The sequence below is a fragment of the Trachypithecus francoisi genome, unplaced genomic scaffold (genome assembly GCF_009764315.1).
Source record: "Trachypithecus francoisi isolate TF-2019V2 unplaced genomic scaffold, Tfra_2.0 Lachesis_group14, whole genome shotgun sequence".
Taxonomy (NCBI): domain Eukaryota; kingdom Metazoa; phylum Chordata; class Mammalia; order Primates; family Cercopithecidae; genus Trachypithecus; species Trachypithecus francoisi.
The window spans coordinates 41,113,239-41,131,551 of record NW_022681459.1 but is presented as its reverse complement, the minus strand read 5'-3'; the positions used below and the strand labels follow the sequence as shown (position 1 = coordinate 41,131,551).

Here is an 18,313-nt window from a genome sequence, read left to right as displayed (position 1 = left end):
CAGTGCCCTGGAGTTTTCAGTCTTTGTCACCCATTTTTCATTAAATATTTTCATGGTTTTTTTTTTTTTTTAAATCACACCAAGGGTTTTAAAATGCTGTTATAAATGGTATATTTAAATTTTCACTTTCCAGTTCTTGCTAGCATTTACTTATTAGCTCTAATACATTGGTCTTGGTATTCCTTTTGGATTTTCTTTATATATGATCCTGCTGGTTGCAAATACAGTTTTGTTTTGTTTGTTTGTTTTTGAGACAGAGTTTTGCTCTTGTTGCCCAGGCTGGAGTGCAATGGCATGATCTTGGCTCACCACAACCTCCATCTGCCGGGTTCAAGTGATTCCCCTGCCTCAGCCTCCCCAGTAGCTGGGATTACAGGCATATACCACCATGCCTGGCTAATTTTGTATTTTTAATAGAAATGGAGTTTCTCCATGTTGGTCAGGCTGATCTCGAACTCCCAACCTCAGGTGAGCCGCCCACCTCGGCCTCCCAAAGTGCTGGGATTACAGGTGTGAGTCACTGCACAGGGCCACAAATACAGTTTTATTTCTTTATTTTTGATGTTTATATCTTTTCTTTTTCTGTTATAATTGATTATTGTTATAAAAATAACATCTTAGGGCCGGGCACAGTGGCTCATGCCTGTAATCCCAGCACTTTGGGAGGCCAAGGTGGCTGGATCACCTGAGGTTGGGAATTTGAGACCAGCCTGGCCAACATGGAGAAATTCCGTTTCTACTAAAAATACAAAATTAGCTGGGCGTGATGGCATGTGCCTGTAATTCCAGCTACTCAGGAGGCTGAGGCAGGAGAATTGCTTGAACCCGGGAGGCGGAGGTTGCAATGAGCCAAGATCTCACCATTGCACTCCAGCCTGGGCAACAAGAGCGAAGCTCTGTCTCAAAAAAAAAAAAATAATAATAATAAATAAAATAACATCCTAGCCAGTGCAGTGGCTCACTCTTGTAATCCCAGCACTTTGGGAGGCTGAGACAGGAGGATCGCTTGAGTCCAGGAGTTCGAGACAAGCCTGGGCAACACAGCAAAACCTTGTCTGTACAAAAAAGTGCAAAAATTAGCCGGGTGTGATGGTGCACGCCTGTGGTCCCAGCTACTTGGGCTGAGGTGGGAGGATCGCTTGAGCCTGGGAGGTGGAGGTTGCAGTGAGCTGTGTGATCGCCACTGAACTCCAACTTGGGTGACAGAGTGAGACCCTGTCTCAAAAAAATAAAAAACAAAATAAAATAATAAAAATAACATCTTAATGACAGCCTTTTTTGCCCCAATCTTTGTGTAAAATGACCCCCTGGTCTAAGAAGGAGCCATCCTGTGGCCTTCAGGGCCTCTCCAACCTTGTGGCACTAGCACTGGCCCGCGCCCTGCAGAAGACTTGGCGGGGGTGAAGGTCCTGGTGGTGTGCTGGGCTCCAAGTGAAGGGCCTGCCCTTTGGGCCTGGTGCGTCCTGCTGGGTGAGGATAGCCAGCGTCCCTGCACCCCATTCATGCGATTGGAGCCTAGTGTTGCCCCTCAGCCTTGGAGCTTGGGCTCCTCAGAGCCTGTGCAACTCTCCCGGCTCCAAAGGTTGCAGAGTGAGGGCCAGCCTCCTGGCCCAAGTGAGAGGATGTGTGCTGCAGGGCATCTGTTGGGATAGGTGTGGTTTGTGTCATAGTCGTCCTGCAGGGCAGGGATCTCGCTTGCATGACCCATGAGCCCCAGGGGCCACCTGGCCTTGAAGAGTTCCAGCCACTATTCCATAGCTGGGGCTGCTGGGCCAAGCTGCATGTTGAATGTCCTCGAGGAGCTTGAGGCAGGAGCTGGGCCGAGTATGCGTCTCCCAGGGCTGGGGACCAGCTGGGGGACTGGAATGGGTGGCATCAGTGGTGGTAACACTGTCATCTGCCACAGGGCTGGACATGGAGGAAGGCAAGGAAGGAGGCACATGGCTGGGCATCAGCACACGTGGCAAGCTGGCAGCGCTCACCAACTACCTGCAGCCGCAGCTGGACCGGCAGGCCCGAGGGCGAGGTAAGGCGAGTGGGGTGCGACCAAGGTGAGACAGGGTGGGGTGGGGCGGGCCTAGGTGAGACAAGGTGGGGCCAAGGGACTACAGGACTGGCCAATGTATGGTGGAGCATGGCGGGCCAAGGTAGGAAGTGCCAAGGTGCTTGTGCTCAGGTGTGGGATGGGGCAGGGCTGAGGTACCATGGGGCAAGGCCAGGTTCCAGAGTGGGCGGTGCCATAACATTGCAGGGCAGAGCCCAGGTAAGGGTGGGGACACGAAGGGGGCAAGCTGGGCCCTGGAGCAGGTGGGGGGCTTCTGCGGGCATATCACCACCACCACTGAGGTGTGCTGCAGGGGTATGTGGCAGAGACAGGAAGAGTGAGGAGGGGCATCCCCATTTCCCACGCCCTGGCCCTCTGGTGTCACAGCCGGGAGCCCACTCCCACCTGACCCACGCAGCACTGTTTACTCCTCTTAGGGAGCACTCTCCACTTGTCCTCATTGCATGTCACTCCTGACTGCTGTGTCACTGTCCCCTGCCTAGAATGTATGTAGAGTAGATGCCTTCCCCGAGATGACAACTCTGTGGACACACATTGTCCCCACTGAAAGGTGTTGTTACTTCATGCTGGATTTCCATAGGAAGACATAGTGGGGGAAAAATTTTTTTAATAAAATGAGCAGTTTTCAGTGCTGACCTGAGTGGCAGCCAGGCTAATGAGATGTGGCTGACTCTTGTGGCAGTCATGACAGGCCAGGGCTCCAGTGGGTCCCCTCATCTTCCTGCATCCTCCCCAGGGGGCCCCACATCAGTGTTCCTGGGGGAAGAGCACATCCCTGCAGCTGTGGACACGGCATCTGTCCCCTGCCTACAGGTGCACTTGTCACTCACTTTCTGACCACTGACGTGGACAGCTTGTCCTACCTGAAGAAGGTCTCTATGGAGGGCCATCTGTACAATGGCTTCAACCTCATAGCAGCCGACCTGAGGTGGGTCTGCCAGAGGGGGATGGCGGCTCTGCCCAGCACTGCCTTGGGGGCAGGCCTCAGGCTCACCAGGAAGCCTGGTTCCTCTGGAGGCCGTGGCAGCCTCTCCAGGGACGTTGCTCCTCATGACTTGACAAACATTCTGAGGAATGAGACTGTCACAGATGTACCAACTCGGGTATTTGGGAGTGAAGCCCAAGGCTTCCTGTGATGGCATCAGGGCTGCTGGCTCCCTGGAGAAAGCTGAGGCTGTGAAGAACAGTCACATATGCCAGGCACGGTGGCTCAAGCCTGTAATCCCAGCACTTTGGGAGGCCAAGACGGGCAGATCACAAGGTCAGGAGATCGAGACCATCCTGGCTAACACGGTGAAACCCCTTCTCTACTAAAAATACAAAAAAAAACTAGCCGGGCGAGGTGGCGGGCGCCTGTAGTCCCAGCTACTCGGGAGGCTGAGGCAGGAGAATGGCGTCAACCCGGGAGGCGGAGCTTGCAGTGAGCTGAGATCCGGCCACTGCACTCCAGCCTGGGAGACAGAGCCAGACTCCGTCTCAAAAAAAAAAAAAAAGGCCGGGCGCGGTGGCTCAAGCCTGTAATCCCAGCACTTTGGGAGGCCGAGACGGGCGGATCACGAGGTCAGGAGATCGAGACCATCCTGGCTAACACGGTGAAACCCCGTCTCTACTAAAAATACAAAAAATTAGCCGGGTGAGGTGGCGGGCACCTGTAGTCCCAGCTACTCGGGAGGCTGAGGCAGGAGAATGGCGTAAACCCGGGAGGCGGAGCTTGCAGTGAGCTGAGATCCGGCCACAGCACTCCAGCCTGGGCGACAGAGCGAGACTCCGTCTCAAAAAAAAAAAAAAAAAAAAAAGAAGAAGAAGAACAGTCACATAGAGTGGCCCTGGCTGGGTGTCCTCCCTCCCACGGACAGGCTGTGCAGAGCAGCCCTCAGCAGCCCTGGCCTGGAGTGGCTGGGATGCTGTGCTCCCAGGGAAGCTCCTGTTGGAGATGAGTCCACGGGAACTGCAGAGGTTTGTGTGTTTTGCCCTTCCGTGAAGTGAGCATTCCTCCCTCCTGCCCTCCTCCCCCTCCAACGCCCCAGAACTTTGCCTTCCGCCAGGACAGGCAAACGGGAAGTGGTCGGCACACTGTGGCGGGCCCTGAAGCTGCCTCCTTCCACAAGGGCAGGTCCACAGGCCGCTGTCCTGGCTCCCGAGCCCCAGGCCTGCTGTTCGTTGAGCATCCCTTGTGTGTGGCATGCCCAGCCCTGCCCCACACGGGCCTGTGCACTTGCTATGGAGGCTCAGAGAGTTGCAGTGTCCCCTAGGTGGAGAGCCGAGGGCTGGTCCGGGGCACTTGCTGCCCAGAGCCCTTCCTCCTGCCCATGCCTTTGTGACTCCAGGTGGCAGAGCCCGTGTGCTCCCTGCATGCCCCCATGCTCAGGAACCACTTTCCCCGGTCAGTAGTTCCATGTGGGTCTGACTTAGCCTCAGGAGAATGGATCCGTGGCCGTGATGCCAGCAGAACTCAGCACTCAGCAGCTGTGTGGAGGTGGGGTGCCAGGGGTGCCATGCCCTGAGCAGATGCATGGGCTCCTGTGGTTGGGGGATGGGGTCTTGGGCTCCTCAGAGCCTATGCAACTCTCCTGGCTCCAAAGGCTGCAGAATGAGCGTCAGCCTCCTGGACCTAGCCTGAAGATTTAGGCAGTGGCAAGGAGAGCGTACCACAGGTCAGGCAAAAGCTGGTGCCAGGGCAGAGGCTGGAGGGTGGGGGACATCAGAGGTCAGCGAGCAGCCCTGCTGGTAGGTACAGATGAGGAAGCCAAACCTGGAAAGGAGAGAGGCTTGTCACGGCCACAGTTATCCCTGGGTGAGGCCTGCCCTCCGCCTGGCCTGTGGTAGTGCTGGCAGTGGCCCCAGCATGGGTGTCCAGTTCTGTAGGTCCTTACACAGAAAGCCCAGAGGAGCTTTTTGCCTACAAACAGTCTCTGAAGTTATGAACCAAGTGTCTTAGGAAAGTTGCCAAAGACCATGGTGAGGAAGAATGGGAATGGAATGTGAATGTGGATGGGGGGGGCCTTGAAGCCTACTAGGGGTGGGGAAGGTGGGTCCCACCTGGTGGGCAGCACTTGGGGAGGAAGACACCACACCTGGCTCTTTCTCTGCATGTGTTCATCTCGAAGGCCCAGGCTCCATGCCCAGCATCTGGCCTGGGAGGGCATCTCACAGGCCACAAAGAGATCCTCTTCACTTTGCAAAAAAGTCACTTCAAGTTCTAGAAGACTTACTGTGGTATTAAGGATTGGAATATTTTCAGCTGGGGAGCATTTTTAACTATTTTCTTTTTTAAAATTAATTTATTTATTTTGTAGAGATGGGGTCTTGCTATGTTGCCCAGTCTGGTTTCAAACTTCTGGCCTCAAGCAGTCCTCCCTCCTCAGCCTCCAGAGTAGCTGGGACTGTAGGCATGAGCCACTATGCCCAGCTCAACTGTCCCTTAACTATTTTAATTGTACACTTAACACATGAGAGTAGGAAAATGTGGTCTTTGGCACTTTTTTTGGAAGCCTCAATCACGATCACCCTGGGGCTGCACTGGGTCCACCTGTCCAGAAACGCTCAGAGATGAGCTGTAGTGGGGGGCCTGATGGAGAGGCTGGTGATGTGGGGATGGGGCTCAGCCCTGCAGTTGTCCCCATGGGCAGCCGCTTGTGTGCCCATGCCATGGGGCATTCAGCAAGGCAGGAAGGCCATTTAGATGCTGTGCCTCCCAGGCTGGTGGACCCCGAGGTGAGCTGAGAACATACCCATGATGCTGGACAAGAGCTGGGGCCTCCATGACCCTGCCTGCCAGGTGCCCAAGAACCTGGCCGCAGTGGGCTACTGTGCACATCGCTAGCCTCCAGAAACAGGGCTGTGAGATCCCCAGGCAGTGTCACGGGGAGGACACCCTATGGCTGTAGTCTGACATTCTCTCCCCTTGGTCTGCAGCACAGCAAAGGGAGACGTCATTTGCTACTATGGGAACCGAGGGGAGCCTGATCCCATCATTTTGACGCCAGGTGAGCCTGCCCTGGCAGCCTGATGGGTGGGGGGCTGTTCCTATGCAGAGGTTACCCCTGTGCTTTTTAGAGACCAGGCCCTTGTCATATTACTCTCCTGGGATGACTTTGTGGCCATTTAAGTGCCTTATGGTCTGTAGGGACCTTGCCCTGCACCTGGACACTTCAGAGAGCCCTGGCTCCCTGCTCGCCCCCTCCCCATGGGCCTTTGCTGCTGAGCGAGATGTGCCCCTGTTCTGGGCTTCCTACCGCAGCCCTGTAGCCCAGCCGGCCACCCCCAGCCTCGCTTCCTGTGCCGTCCCAGTGTGCCCTGTGCCTGTCCCTTCTCAGACCCTCTGGGGCCGTCACCACCTGGGTTCTTGCCTGGTCTGCTCCCTGACGCACATGTACACACTCCACTCCAGCCACACACAGACACACACCTCCTGTACCCAGTCCCCAGTCTGATCCCTGGTCCCCATCCTCAGGGTCTCAAGCCCCCCTGCACCAGGTCACACTCCACAGCTGGGTCCTTCCTGCCCTGGCTCTGCACCACTGCCCAGCCTGTGCCTCCTGCTGCATGTCCTTCCTTTCCCCCCTCCTTGAGTGCTGCGATTTCCTGGAAGCTTCCTCTGCCAGTGCCCCAACCTGGACAGAATGTGTCACATTGACCCCCTTTGCAGCCATGTTCTGGGAGGGAGGTCTGCATCTTGTCCCAGGTCTGGTGCCAGGACAAAGCAACACTCCTGGGAAATGGCATTTGCCCTGGGTGCACAAAACTTTAGGGACCGGAGCCCAGGTTCCGGGGCCAGCTATCTTGCTCACTTCCATGCTCGCTGCTCGCAGACACTCCTTGCTGGTGGCATCATGGAACTGTGTGCCTCAGATGCCCGCTTTGGTCCCTCTCTTCAAGCTGCTGGCTCACATAGGGTGTTCCGGCACCTGGGGAGTGTGTCAGTGCCCTTGGTGCCACCCACACCCCTCTGTGAGGGGGCTCCCTCACACCCCTGGCTCCTCTGAAGCTCTGTGCCCACGTCACACAGACTTCCTTTGGCATTTGGCATAAATCACCAAGTGAGACTGCAGGTCACAGCTGCACACCTTCCCACTGGGTACACATGGTGGAACTGAAGCCCCAAGCATTCCTGGAGGGGCCCAAGGTAGATGGTAAGCAGTCCCTAGGACAGCTGAGTGGCCCCACCCCTCCTGCATCTTAGGGCGCTGGTGGTGCTGACAAGCTCCTCATGAGTCCTATGGTCCTTGCCTGGCCCACACTAGAGCTAGCTTCCAGCTAGCTTCCATCCACAGATGGGCCCAGCACCCCATTTGCTAAGGTGGTGCCCAGGCCTGAACCCCTGGGCTAATTGGGATCTCCAGAGGAGGCATCTGCCTGGAAGGTGGCTTCCAGTGTCTCCCACCCATTGGCCCCACACATACCAGCTGGTGCCCTCTCTTCCACCTGGGGCTCGTCCTTCCGGCCACCCTCTGTGACCCTGGTCTTCCCCTCCCTACCTTGAATACAACTGTGGGCGGTCCACCTGAGCTCCCAAGAGCTGGGCAGTGGCACAGACACAGACACTACCAGCAAGGCAGGGATGTGGCCTCAGAAGGTCCTGAGCTTGCAAAGGATTGTTCTGGCTGTCTCAGCCAGCTCTTGCTGTTCCACCTGCCCCAGGACCTCCCTGTCAGTTCAGGGTCCGGGGGGGTTGGAATGTGTGGCAAGGTGGGTCTGTGGCAGTGGAGTTGGGCCACGCTGAGCCTGTGACTGCCCAGGAAAGAACTGGAAACTAAAAGGTGCAAAAGCAGTCAGAGACCCCCTACCACCCCCTCATTCTGAACATTGGCCCGGAGGCCTCTGGGGCAGTCGCTGTAACCATCCACATGACACCCACGGTTCTCAGAGGCTGAGACCTCCATGGCCGGAGATGCTTATTTTCTGCTCAGTTGTTATTTTGGGGAACTTATTTCTGTCTACATTCTGCCCCATCCCTGAGCCTGCCCCACCTAGTCCACGTTGCCTTTATTTTTTTGATAATAGCTTTATTGAGATATGACTGACTAGCAGCACAGTTACGCATTTAAAGTGTATCATTCAGTAGGGTTCGGTTCATTCACAGTGTTGAGTAACCGTCATCACTACCTAATTCCAGGACCTTTTCTTGATCCCCAAAGAAAGCCATACCCATCAGCAGCCACTCCTCAGTCCCTGCCTCTTCAGCCCCTGCAACCTTTAATCCGCGTTCTATCTGTAGATTTGCCTATTCTGGACACTTTGTATAAAGGGAATCCTATAATACATAGTTTAGGGGACTGACTTTTTTCACTTAGTGTTGTCTAAAAACCCACCAGCGGCTGGGCGCGGTGGCTCACACCTGTAATCCCAGCACTTTGGGAGGCTGAGGCAGGTGGATCACGAGGGCAGGAGATCAAGACCATCCTGGCTAACACCGTGAAACCCCATCTCTACTAAAAATACAAAAAATTAGCTGGGTGTGGTGGTGGGCGCCTGTAACCCCAGCTGCTCGGGAGGCTGAGGCAGGAGAATGGCATGAACCCAGGAGGCGGAGCTTGCAAATGAGCCAAGATTGCACCACTGCACTCCAGCCTGGGAGACACAGTGAGACTCCGTCTCAAAAAAAAGAAAACAAAAAAAAAAAACCTCACCAGCATGGCTAAATAGTAGAAAGGAGAGTTTTATTCACCGTATCAGTTTGCAGACTTGAAAGAGAGAGTCTCTAGCATGGACTGAGGTGCTCTCTTTATTTATTTATTTATTTATTTATTTTTGAGACAGAGTCTTGCTCTGTCACCCAGGCTGGAGTGCACTGGCACGATCTCCACTCACTGCAAGCTCCGCTTCCCGGGTTCACACCATTCTCCTGCCTCAGCCTCCCGTGTAGCTGGGACTACAGGCGCCCGCCACTGCGCCCGGCTAATTTTTTTAAATGTATTTTTAGTAGAGACGGGGTTTCACCATGTTAGCCAGGATGGTCTCAATCTCCTGACCTCGTGATCCACCCGTCTCAGCCTCCCAAAGTGCTGGGATTACAGGCGTGAGCCACCGCGCCCGGCCAAGGTGCTCTCTTTAAAGAGGAGAAGGGCAGTTTGAGTTTTATGCCTCCTGAGGTCCATATCACACAATAGGGTCATACATATTCAATAGGTTTGGGGGAAAGCCATACATATTTATGAGGGGACCCGAGAACATATGCAATAGATAAACATATATGTAACATACATCCCGTGTTCACTTTGGGGCGGGGTTTTAGCATTAAAATGAGGTAAAATCTGGCTCTTTCCATCAGAAGGTGAGCTCTAGGACACAGTTGGAGTGCAGCCTCTATGAACTGCTGAAACTGGCTTACGGTCTGTAGTTGCTTATCAGAAAAGAGTGTTTGAAGGCTGGTTCTCTGTCCAGTCAGGGTTGTAGTAGTCTGGGCTGTAAGTCAGAGTTAAGAGGGTCTGATAATGTATGTGATCACTGCTATTGTGAGGAAGTTTATCAAGAGTGTGTTTTTTCTTGTAGCCATAGGAATTTAAGGAGTTGCCGAGCCAGCTGCCCTGAACCCTCAAGCCAGTTGGTACTTTTTGTTTCTTCCCTTCATCCATTAATGGACACTTGCATTGTTTCCACCTTTCACCTGTTATAAACAGTGCTACTCACAGTGTGACCTCACAGCGTTTGTGTGGTCGTGTGTTTTTATGGCTCTTGTGTGAATACCTAGGAATGGAGTTGTTAAGTTGTATGGTAACCCTGTTTAACCTTTTGAGGAACATCCAAACTGTTTCTCAAAGCTGCTGCAGCCTATGCATTCCCACCAGCAATGTATGCGGGTTGCAGCTTCTCTGAATCCTCGCCAACACTTGGCTATTTTCTGTGTTTTTGGTGATAGCCATGATAGTGGGTGTGAAGTGGAGTGGCCTCGTGGTTTGGTTTGCATTTCTCTGATGGCTATGATGTTGAACAGCTATTCTCATGCTCGTTGGCCGTTTGTATGTCTTCTTTGGAGAAATGGTTATTCAAATTGGATTATCTTTTTGAGTTATAGGAGTGCTTTATACATTCATTCTAGCTACAAGTCTCTTATTTAAAGCACAAAGCTTTAAATTTTTAAGTCCCATGTCTCTTTTTTTTTTTCTGTTGCTCATGATTTTGGATTCTTTTCTAAGAAACCATTGCCTAATCTAAGGTCATGAAGCTTTCCCCTGATACTTTCTTCTCAGAGTTTTATCGTTTTTGCTTTTTCACTTGGGTCTTTGGTTGGATTTAAGTTAACTTTTTTTTTTTTTTTTTTTTGAGACAGGGTCTGGCTCTGTCACCCAGGCTGGAGTGCAGTGGTGCAGTCATGACTCACTGCACCCTCAACCTCCTGGCCTTAAGAGATCCTCCCTCCCTGGTCGGGCGCAGTGGCTCACGCTTGTAATCCCAGCACTTTGGGAGACCAAGGCGGGCAGATCACAAGGTCAGGAGATCAAGACCATCCTGGCTAACACGGTGAAACCCCGTCTCTACTAAAAAATAGAAAAAAGTAGCTGGGCATGGTGGTGGGCGCCTGCAGTCCCAGCTACTCCGGAGCCTGAGGCAGGAGAATGGCATGAACCCAGGAGGCGGAGCTTGCAGTGAGCCGAGATCGTGCCACTGCACTCCAGCCTGGGCAACAGAGCGAGACTCCGTCTCAAAAAAAAAAAAAAAAAAGAAAGAAAGAGATCCTCCCTCCCAAGTAGCTGAGACTGCAGATGTATGCCACCATGTCCAGCTAACTTTTAACGTTTTGTAGAGATATGGTCTCACTATTTTGCCCAGGCTGGTCTTGAACTCCTGGGCTCCAGTGATCCTTCTGCCCCAGCCTCCCGATGTGCTAGGATTATAGGAGTGAGCCACCTCTCTCGACCTGAGTTATCTTTTGTGTATGATGTGAGGTAGAGTCCAGAGTCCAGCTCCATTCTTTGCCCGTGACTGTGCAGTTGAATGGTCTTCCATGTCGTTCATGATGGAAAAAGCACTGTGACACCTGGGGCTGGAGGCTTGGCTCTGGGGGCCCTGGCAGAGCCAGAGCTGTCTCCCTGGGAAATGCCTTGGCCAAGATATTCTCCTGGAAGTCTGACAGGGAAAAGGGTGGTATCTTGGTCTCTCTGGTGCATCATTTGGGGTGCATGGCTGCCATCAAGCCCACCCCTGCTGCTCTGGCTTCTAGAGAAGAGCCTCTGAGGTGAGGTGCTTCTCCACCTCAAGTCCCTCCCCTTCGCTTTTTGTGTCATGAGAAACCCTTTTCCTGTTGGCCTTGCCTTCTGCCAACACTCTGGGAGCTTGTTCTGAGAAGCCACAGTTCAGAGAAGCCACAGTTCAGAGTCTGTGCACTGAGCCCCCTGGCTCTCCTAGCCAGGGGCCTGGCTGGTATGCAGAGGTGGGCCATGCTCTGCTGAGGTCCAGCCTGCACCTGTGCCCACTGTGTGGCACTGTTGGGGGTTCCCCAGATAGGGACGTGATTGTGGTGGGTGCCTCCTGGCCTCTGGTAGCTAATTCTCCCGCTCTTGAACTTCTTAGGTGGCCCCCCAGCCTGACGTGAGGTGGAGAGGTTCCCTCTTGGCTGCCCCCTTTGCCTGTGAGATTTCAGGTTGCTCATTTCTTTTTTTTTTTTTTGAGATGGAGTCTGGCTCTGTTGCCGAGGCTGGAGTGCATTGGCCGGATCTCAGCTCACTGCAAGCTCCGCCTCCCGGGTTTACGCCATTCTCCTGCCTCAGCCTCCCGAGCAGCTGGGACTACAGGCGCCCACCACCATGCCCGGCTAGTTTTTTGTATTTTTTAGTAGAGACGGGGTTTCACCGTGTTAGCCAGGATGGTCTTGATCTCCTGACCTCGTGATCCACCCGTCTCGGCCTCCCAAAGTGCTGGGATTACAGGCTTGAACCACCGCGCCCGGCCTGGGTTGCTCATTTCTTATTCATCCATCCATGCTGCTGGGCATCTGTGCCTTGTGGTCTCCTGTGGGTGCCCCTTTCCGCCTACTGCTGAGTTCTCCACTCTTTGCCAAGCCGTCAGGTCAGGAATGAGCGTAGGGAAGGTGCTGGAGCATGGAGTGGCTTGGCCTCAGTCTGGCCTGATTTCATTGTCTCCAGCTGTACCCCATGTTAGGTGGGTGGCGGGTGGCAGTTTGCCCTGACATGGCACAGCAAGGCCTCTGCATGGCCAGCCGATTGCTCCCCACAGGCACCTACGGGCTGAGCAACGCGCTGCTGGAGACGCCCTGGAGGAAGCTGTGCTTTGGGAAGCAGCTCTTCCTGGAGGCTGTGGAACGGAGCCAGGCACTGCCCAAGGATGTGCTCATTGCCAACCTCCTGGATGTGCTCAACAATGAAGAGGCGTGAGTGGGCGGGTCCTGCTGGGGTGAGCCCTGGTGTCTCCCAACCAGGGCAGAGGGAAAGGCAGGCTCTGTCGCCCTGGGAGGCCCGTGGAGGTGGCCAGGCTGGGTCCCCAGCTGCAAGGAAGCTGACGGACATGCTGTCCTCCCTGCCTGTCCCCTCGAGCCAGCTGAGGTTTCCAACACCAGGGACTTTTGATGACAGGAGATGGGCCCAGGCCCAGGCCCAGGCCCAGGGGAGGCTCAGTGTGCCCAGAGGCTTGATGCAGCCACGTGGGGCCCAGAGCAGATGGATGCTCCCCTCTGCATGCCGAGGGCTAGCGGGAAGTTCCAAAAGATTCTAGACACTCAGCAAACCCAGGCGGAAGAGACAAATCATGGAAATGGGTGGCCAGGGTCAGCACTCTCAGGGTTGATGGGGCTTCCTGCACGTGGTCTGTCCCCAGCGACCCTGGGCTGAGTGCTGGGCAGGGACTTGCAGTTCCGGGAACTGCCTGGGTGTAGGTGCCCCCACCCACTTCCTTGCCCGTAAGCCTCAAGGCCCCTCAGGTGTCAGGCACTGCGGTCTTGGTTGCCCCAGCCAGGGGTCCTGGTGCTTGCCGTGCCAGCCTTTCTCCCACTGGGCAAGATGCCCCACCCATCCCTCGTTCCCCACCCAGGTCAGACCACTGCCCTGCCCAGGTGACCCAGCGTCCACTCCCACCCTGTCCAGCTTGCCCCCTTCAGAGAAGCCCCCATGGACTGTCTCCCACTCCTCCTTCTGGGGCCCCTTTCTGCGCCCTGTCTACCCTCCCTCTCCTCTGGGCCGCTGATCTGCGGCCTCGTCCTTCAGCCTCAGCATCACTGCCTCATTGGAAGAGCCCCACCTGGGCGTGCCCAGCAGCCCCTCCCAGCTGTAAGTCCACACAGGCCCCATCAGTGTGCCATCTGGGGCAGGCCGAGGACCGGCCCTGGCTGCCCACACTGATGGCTGGAGCCCCAGTGCTAGCTACAATGGCTGGCTTGAGTGGACTTCTGTCACAGGGGCGGATGCCCACAGTACACCTCTTGGGGCAGGCAGGGAGCTTGTGTGTGCCATCTGGGGCCAAAGCTCTACGACTGAGTCATAAGTTAAGGGTAGATGGAGATTTTCCGCCTTGAGCAGAAACGTGTAGGAAACAGGCCTGTTGTGGTGGCGCATGCCTGTGATCTCAGCACTTTGGGAAGCCAAGGTGGGTGGATCACCTGAGGTCAGGAGGTCAAGACCAACCTGGCCAACATGGTGAAACTCTGTCTCTACTAAAAATACAAAATTAGATGGGCTTGGTGGTGCACGCCTGTAATCCCAGCTGACAACTGGAGCCCTGATGCTAGCTACAATGGCTGGCTTGAGTGGACTTCTATCAGGAGAATCACTTGAACTTGGAAGGTGGAAGTTGCAGTGAGCCAAGATCGAGCCATTGCACTCTAGTCTGGGTGACAAGAGTGAAACTCTGCCTCAAAAAAAGAAAAGAAGAGAAAAGAGAAGAGAAGAGAAAAAAGAAAAGAAGAAAAGAAACAACGCTTGCAGTTCCCCGGCCACTCCCCAGAGCCAGTTAGGCCACCAGGTGGGATGGGGCTACACCGAGCTGGGGCAGGCCACAGAGGGACTAATGGCCACCGCTTCCCTCCATCCTGCAGGCAGCTGCCAGACCCAGCCATCGAGGACCAGGGCAGGGAGTACGTGCAGCCCGTGCTGAGCAAGTATGCAGCTGTGTGCGTGCGCTGCCCTGGCTACGGCACCAGGTATTGCAGCCCCATGGGTGCGCCACCTCCTATCCCATGTCTCACCTCCCACGCTAGAGGGTCGGCAAAGAAGCCAAGTGTCCCCATGTTCCATAGCGAGGGCCAGGCTCCTTCCTCACCCGAGTGGATTCCAGAGCTTCTGCCCTGTCCAGATGCAGCTACCGGGTGAGCAGATACCACAGGCTCCTGGGGCCCCACAGGCTGGGCTTAAGAAGCCAGTACATAGCCACATGGGGCCAGGATGGCCTCAGGGCTGCCTGCACATTGGTGGATCCCTGTGGGCAAACGCCCCAGCACCATGGTGGCACTAGGCCTGCAGGCTGTACCCTTGGGTGGCAGCTGCTGGCCAGCCTTTCCCGCCTGGGGCTGGCCAGCCCATTGGCAGGTGCACAGTGTCATTTCTTTCAGCCCCTCCTCTATCATAGACTCATATTCCTGTGTGTGAGGGAAAGGCAGGTGCCAAGTCCTCTCCTTGACAGGCCGCATGGCCACTGGGTCCCCCCCGACGGGGAACACTGAGTGTGTGTCTGCCCTGGGAACCAGCGTGTGCCAGGGCTGCTGGGGAATCCGGTGCCACCCTCTGTCTGCAAAGCCCACAGCAGAGAGGGTTGGAGGAGAGGAGAGTATGCTGAATGTTTGCTTCAGGTGGGCTGGCATGGCCTGGGCATTGGGAGAGAGGGCACAGGAGGGGAGTCTTCCAGATAGAGGAAGCCTGGGCCCCAAGTGGTCAACAGCTTGACCTCTTGGAAGAACCAAGCGTGGCTGTGTCTGGGAACCTGGGCCTCCGAGGGGGAAGTGTGTGGTCAGCCCGCAGGCTTCTGTGTACCATGGCTCATGCTACACAGGGAGAGTAGGACAGGGTAGGGTGGTTCCTAGTGAAGGTAGCAGGACTCACTTAGCGTGGGCCTGTGGAGCCAACTAGAAGCTCACATGCCACTGACGGCCCCTCATCATCCCCAAGACCGAGGCTGCTGTTCTTCTGTGACTTGGCACAGCCTCCAGGCATGGGGGTCCTGCCTCTACCTGCCTGCATTCTTGCCCTACCTGTGGCTGTGACAGGCAGGGCAGGGCTGAGGGACACCAGGTGAACGAGGGACCCTGCTCTCTTTCAGAACCAACACCATCATCCTGGTAGATGCGGACGGCCACGTGACCTTCACTGAGCGTAGCATGATGGACAAGGACCTCTCCCACTGGGAGACCAGAACCTACGAGTTCACACTACAGAACTAACACCACCTCTGGGCGTGGCCAGTGGGCTCCTGGGGGGCCCTGCCTTGAGGGAAACCTTCCTTGGCCATACTGCATTGCACTGCTCGTGACTTGGCCAGCATCCCCTGGATCAGGACCCTGTGGTTTGCGTGTTACCTGTCTGTGTCCCCATGCCCAGCTCAGGGTCTGCCTTTATGCCAGTGGGGAGCAGCAGAGTCTGACACCAGGTCTAGGACTGGCGCAGGTACACCATGAACATGTGGATACACCTGAGCCCACTCTTGCACATGTACACAGGCACACACACGGCACACCCATACACTCCTGCACGTGCACAAGCACACACACGCAAGGCATATACACGGACACCAACATAGGCACATGCACATGTACATGCATAGGTTTACTACACATGTGCACACATGCACTGTTGCACAGACATGCACACACACGATGCCAGACAAGGCAGAAAGGCAACTCTCACTTCTCATGTGCTTCTGGCCAGTGGGCCTTTGTTCTAGTCCGATGACAGGAGTAGGCTTGTATTTAAAAGCGGCCCCTCCTCTCCTGTGACCACAGAGCACAAGGCGTGCTTGAATTCTTGACAAGCAGACCTGCTTCTGCAGAGGAGACAGCCACATTTGGAATTGGGCACAAAGAAGACCTGAGAAAAAAACACTCTCTTTTTTTTGAGATGGAGTCTTGCTGTGTTGCCCAGGCTGGAGTGCAGTGGCATGATCTCAGCTCACTGCAACCTCCACCTCCCAGGTTCAAGCGATTCTCCTGCCTCAGCCTCCTGAGTAGCTGGGATTACAGGCATGTGCCACCACACCCAGCTAATTTTTGTATTTTTAGTTGAGACAGGGTTTCACCAGGTTGGTCAGGCTGGTCTTGAACTCCTGACATGGTGATCCACCTGCCTCAGCCTCCCAAAGTGCTGGGATTACAGGCGTGAGCCACCACGCCTGGCCGAAAAACCCACTCTCATAACAGAAGTGCAGACTCATTGCCAGATTCAGTGCCCCTGAGTGTGCCAGGGTCCTTTGTGTTTGGGACAATCCTGTGTGTGCCAGGAGGCTCCGTGTGCACCAGGGGCTCTCAGATTCCCGCTTACCCAGCTGGAGGCCATGGCCCTGGCAGCCCCATCTCAGCCAGCCCTGCTCTCTCCCTCCTCCCACCAGGTGGGGCAATCTTCACAGGAACCTGTACCCGAATGTGAGCTGCTGATAATAAAACTCTGAGGCTTTGGTGAGTGCATTTCGAGGCCTTTCCCTTGTGTGCAGGGTGCCAGTGGGAGCTGTTGCGTCTCCCATGCAGCCAGACACCCTGGACAAGGCCCTTCCCATCTCCCCCTTTCCTCACGGCTTCTTCAGTGCCACTTGTGGATGCCTGTGGGTCAGCCCATCTGTCCTTGGGCACGGGCTGCCGTGAGAGACCCCATGCGCGTGGGATGTGGTAGATGCCGGTTATGGGGCCAGTCACCCATACAGGTCTATCGGGTCACTGTGGAGGCCCCACTGGAGGGGGAGGCAGGCTGACCTGGACTTCTGTTGGATGGTGGGGGCCAGGGGATGGTAGGAGGGGCAGGAGAGCAGGTCTGCATCTGTCTCAGCCCCAGGAGCTCCTGGTTTGGGGCCAGCTCTAAGGAGCTTGCATACCTGGGCCTGGCCAACTGTAAGGGGGTCCTGGATATCCAATGCTGAGACGCAGACTTTTTAAAGCTTCTGGGCTTCCTGGTCTGATTGTGACATGATGCAAGTCCACCTAGGGAGGAGCAGGGACCTCCCCGTCCCTTCCCTTTCCTGCCCAGACTACTCTGCTGGGCTTGGAGCCCTCCATGGCTCACTTTGAACTCAGAAGAGTTTCCCAGCTGCGATCCAGGCTACACCCTCAGGCCTAAGGAGAAACTGAGGCCTCAAGTCCTATACGTGTCCTCTGAGTCAGGACAACAGGCTCCCGGCTGGGGGCACTGCCCTTGCTGCCAACACATTCACCTGCCCCAGTGGCCACCGTGTCCTGTACTGGCGACCAGCACCAGCACCCAACCTGGATGGCGTCCTGCCCTCATGAAGAGCCCCCCGGATGTTTACCTCTGCCCAGAGACCTGGCCTGCCCAGGAAGGGCAGTCTCTGCTCTTGCATGGGTCCCTCTGCCCCCACCCTGCCCAGGGCTCCCCAGTAGCCTGAGCCCCTAAGGAAGCACAGCCCTCAATGGTGATTCTATTGGTGTTATGAGTGGTGTCCCCCAAAAAGATATATCAGTACCCTGACCCACAGTACCTCAGAATGTGACTGCATTTGGAGATAGAGTTTTTCTGGGGATAACCAAGGTGGAATGAGGTCGTTAGTGTGGGCCCTAATCCAACACGACGGCTATCCTTATAAAAAGGGGAAGACTTAGGCTGGGTACAGTGGCTCATGCCTATAATCCCAGCACTTTGGGAGGCTGAGGCAGGAGGATCGCTTGAGCTCAAGAGTTTGAGACCAGCCTGGGGCAACATGTCGAAACGCTGTCTCTACCAAAAAAAAATACAAAATTAGCTGGCCATGGTGACTCACACCTGTAGTGCGAGGCTGAGGTGGGAGAATCGCTTGAACCCAGGAGTCAGAGGTTGCAGTGAACCAAGATTGCACTACTGCACTCTGCCTGGGCACAGAGAGAGACTGTCTCAAAAAAACAAAAAAAGGAAGATTTGGGCTGGGCGCAGTGGCTCACATTGTAATCCCAGCCCTTTGGGAGGCCAAAGCTGGAGGACTGCTTGAGCCCAGATTAGCCTGGGCAACATAGCAAGACCCTATCTCTACAGAAAAATTAAAATAAAAAAATTAGCGTGGCATGGTGGTGCACACCTGTAATCCCAGCTACTTGGGAGGTTGAGGTAGGAGGATCACTTGAGCTCAGGAGGTGGAGGCTGCAGGAGTGGACACTGCACTTCAGCCTGGATGATG

At 55.1% G+C, this 18,313-nt stretch overlaps 1 protein-coding gene across 15 annotated transcripts in view; it reads left to right on the top strand.

Annotated features, from left to right (window-relative positions):
* The window catches only part of TANGO2 (transport and golgi organization 2 homolog), a 47,413-nt gene extending 30,791 nt beyond the window's left edge, over positions 1–16,622 (top strand). For 6 of the 15 annotated variants that reach the window (XM_033232899.1, XM_033232898.1, XM_033232900.1 and 3 more), the window contains 6 exons: positions 1,907–2,026; positions 2,879–2,993; positions 5,981–6,051; positions 12,239–12,392; positions 14,049–14,153; positions 15,266–16,622. In XM_033232899.1, the coding sequence (XP_033088790.1) occupies positions 1,907–2,026; positions 2,879–2,993; positions 5,981–6,051; positions 12,239–12,392; positions 14,049–14,153; positions 15,266–15,386 (686 nt within the window). In that variant the 3' untranslated portion in view covers positions 15,387–16,622. Of the gene's footprint in view, positions 1–1,906; positions 2,027–2,878; positions 2,994–5,980; positions 6,052–12,238; positions 12,416–14,048; positions 14,154–15,265 lie in introns of those variants that run through there. The other 9 variants (XM_033232904.1, XM_033232903.1, XM_033232910.1 and 6 more) reach the window with 6 other exon arrangements.
* Positions 16,623–18,313: the final 1,691 nt, after the last annotated feature.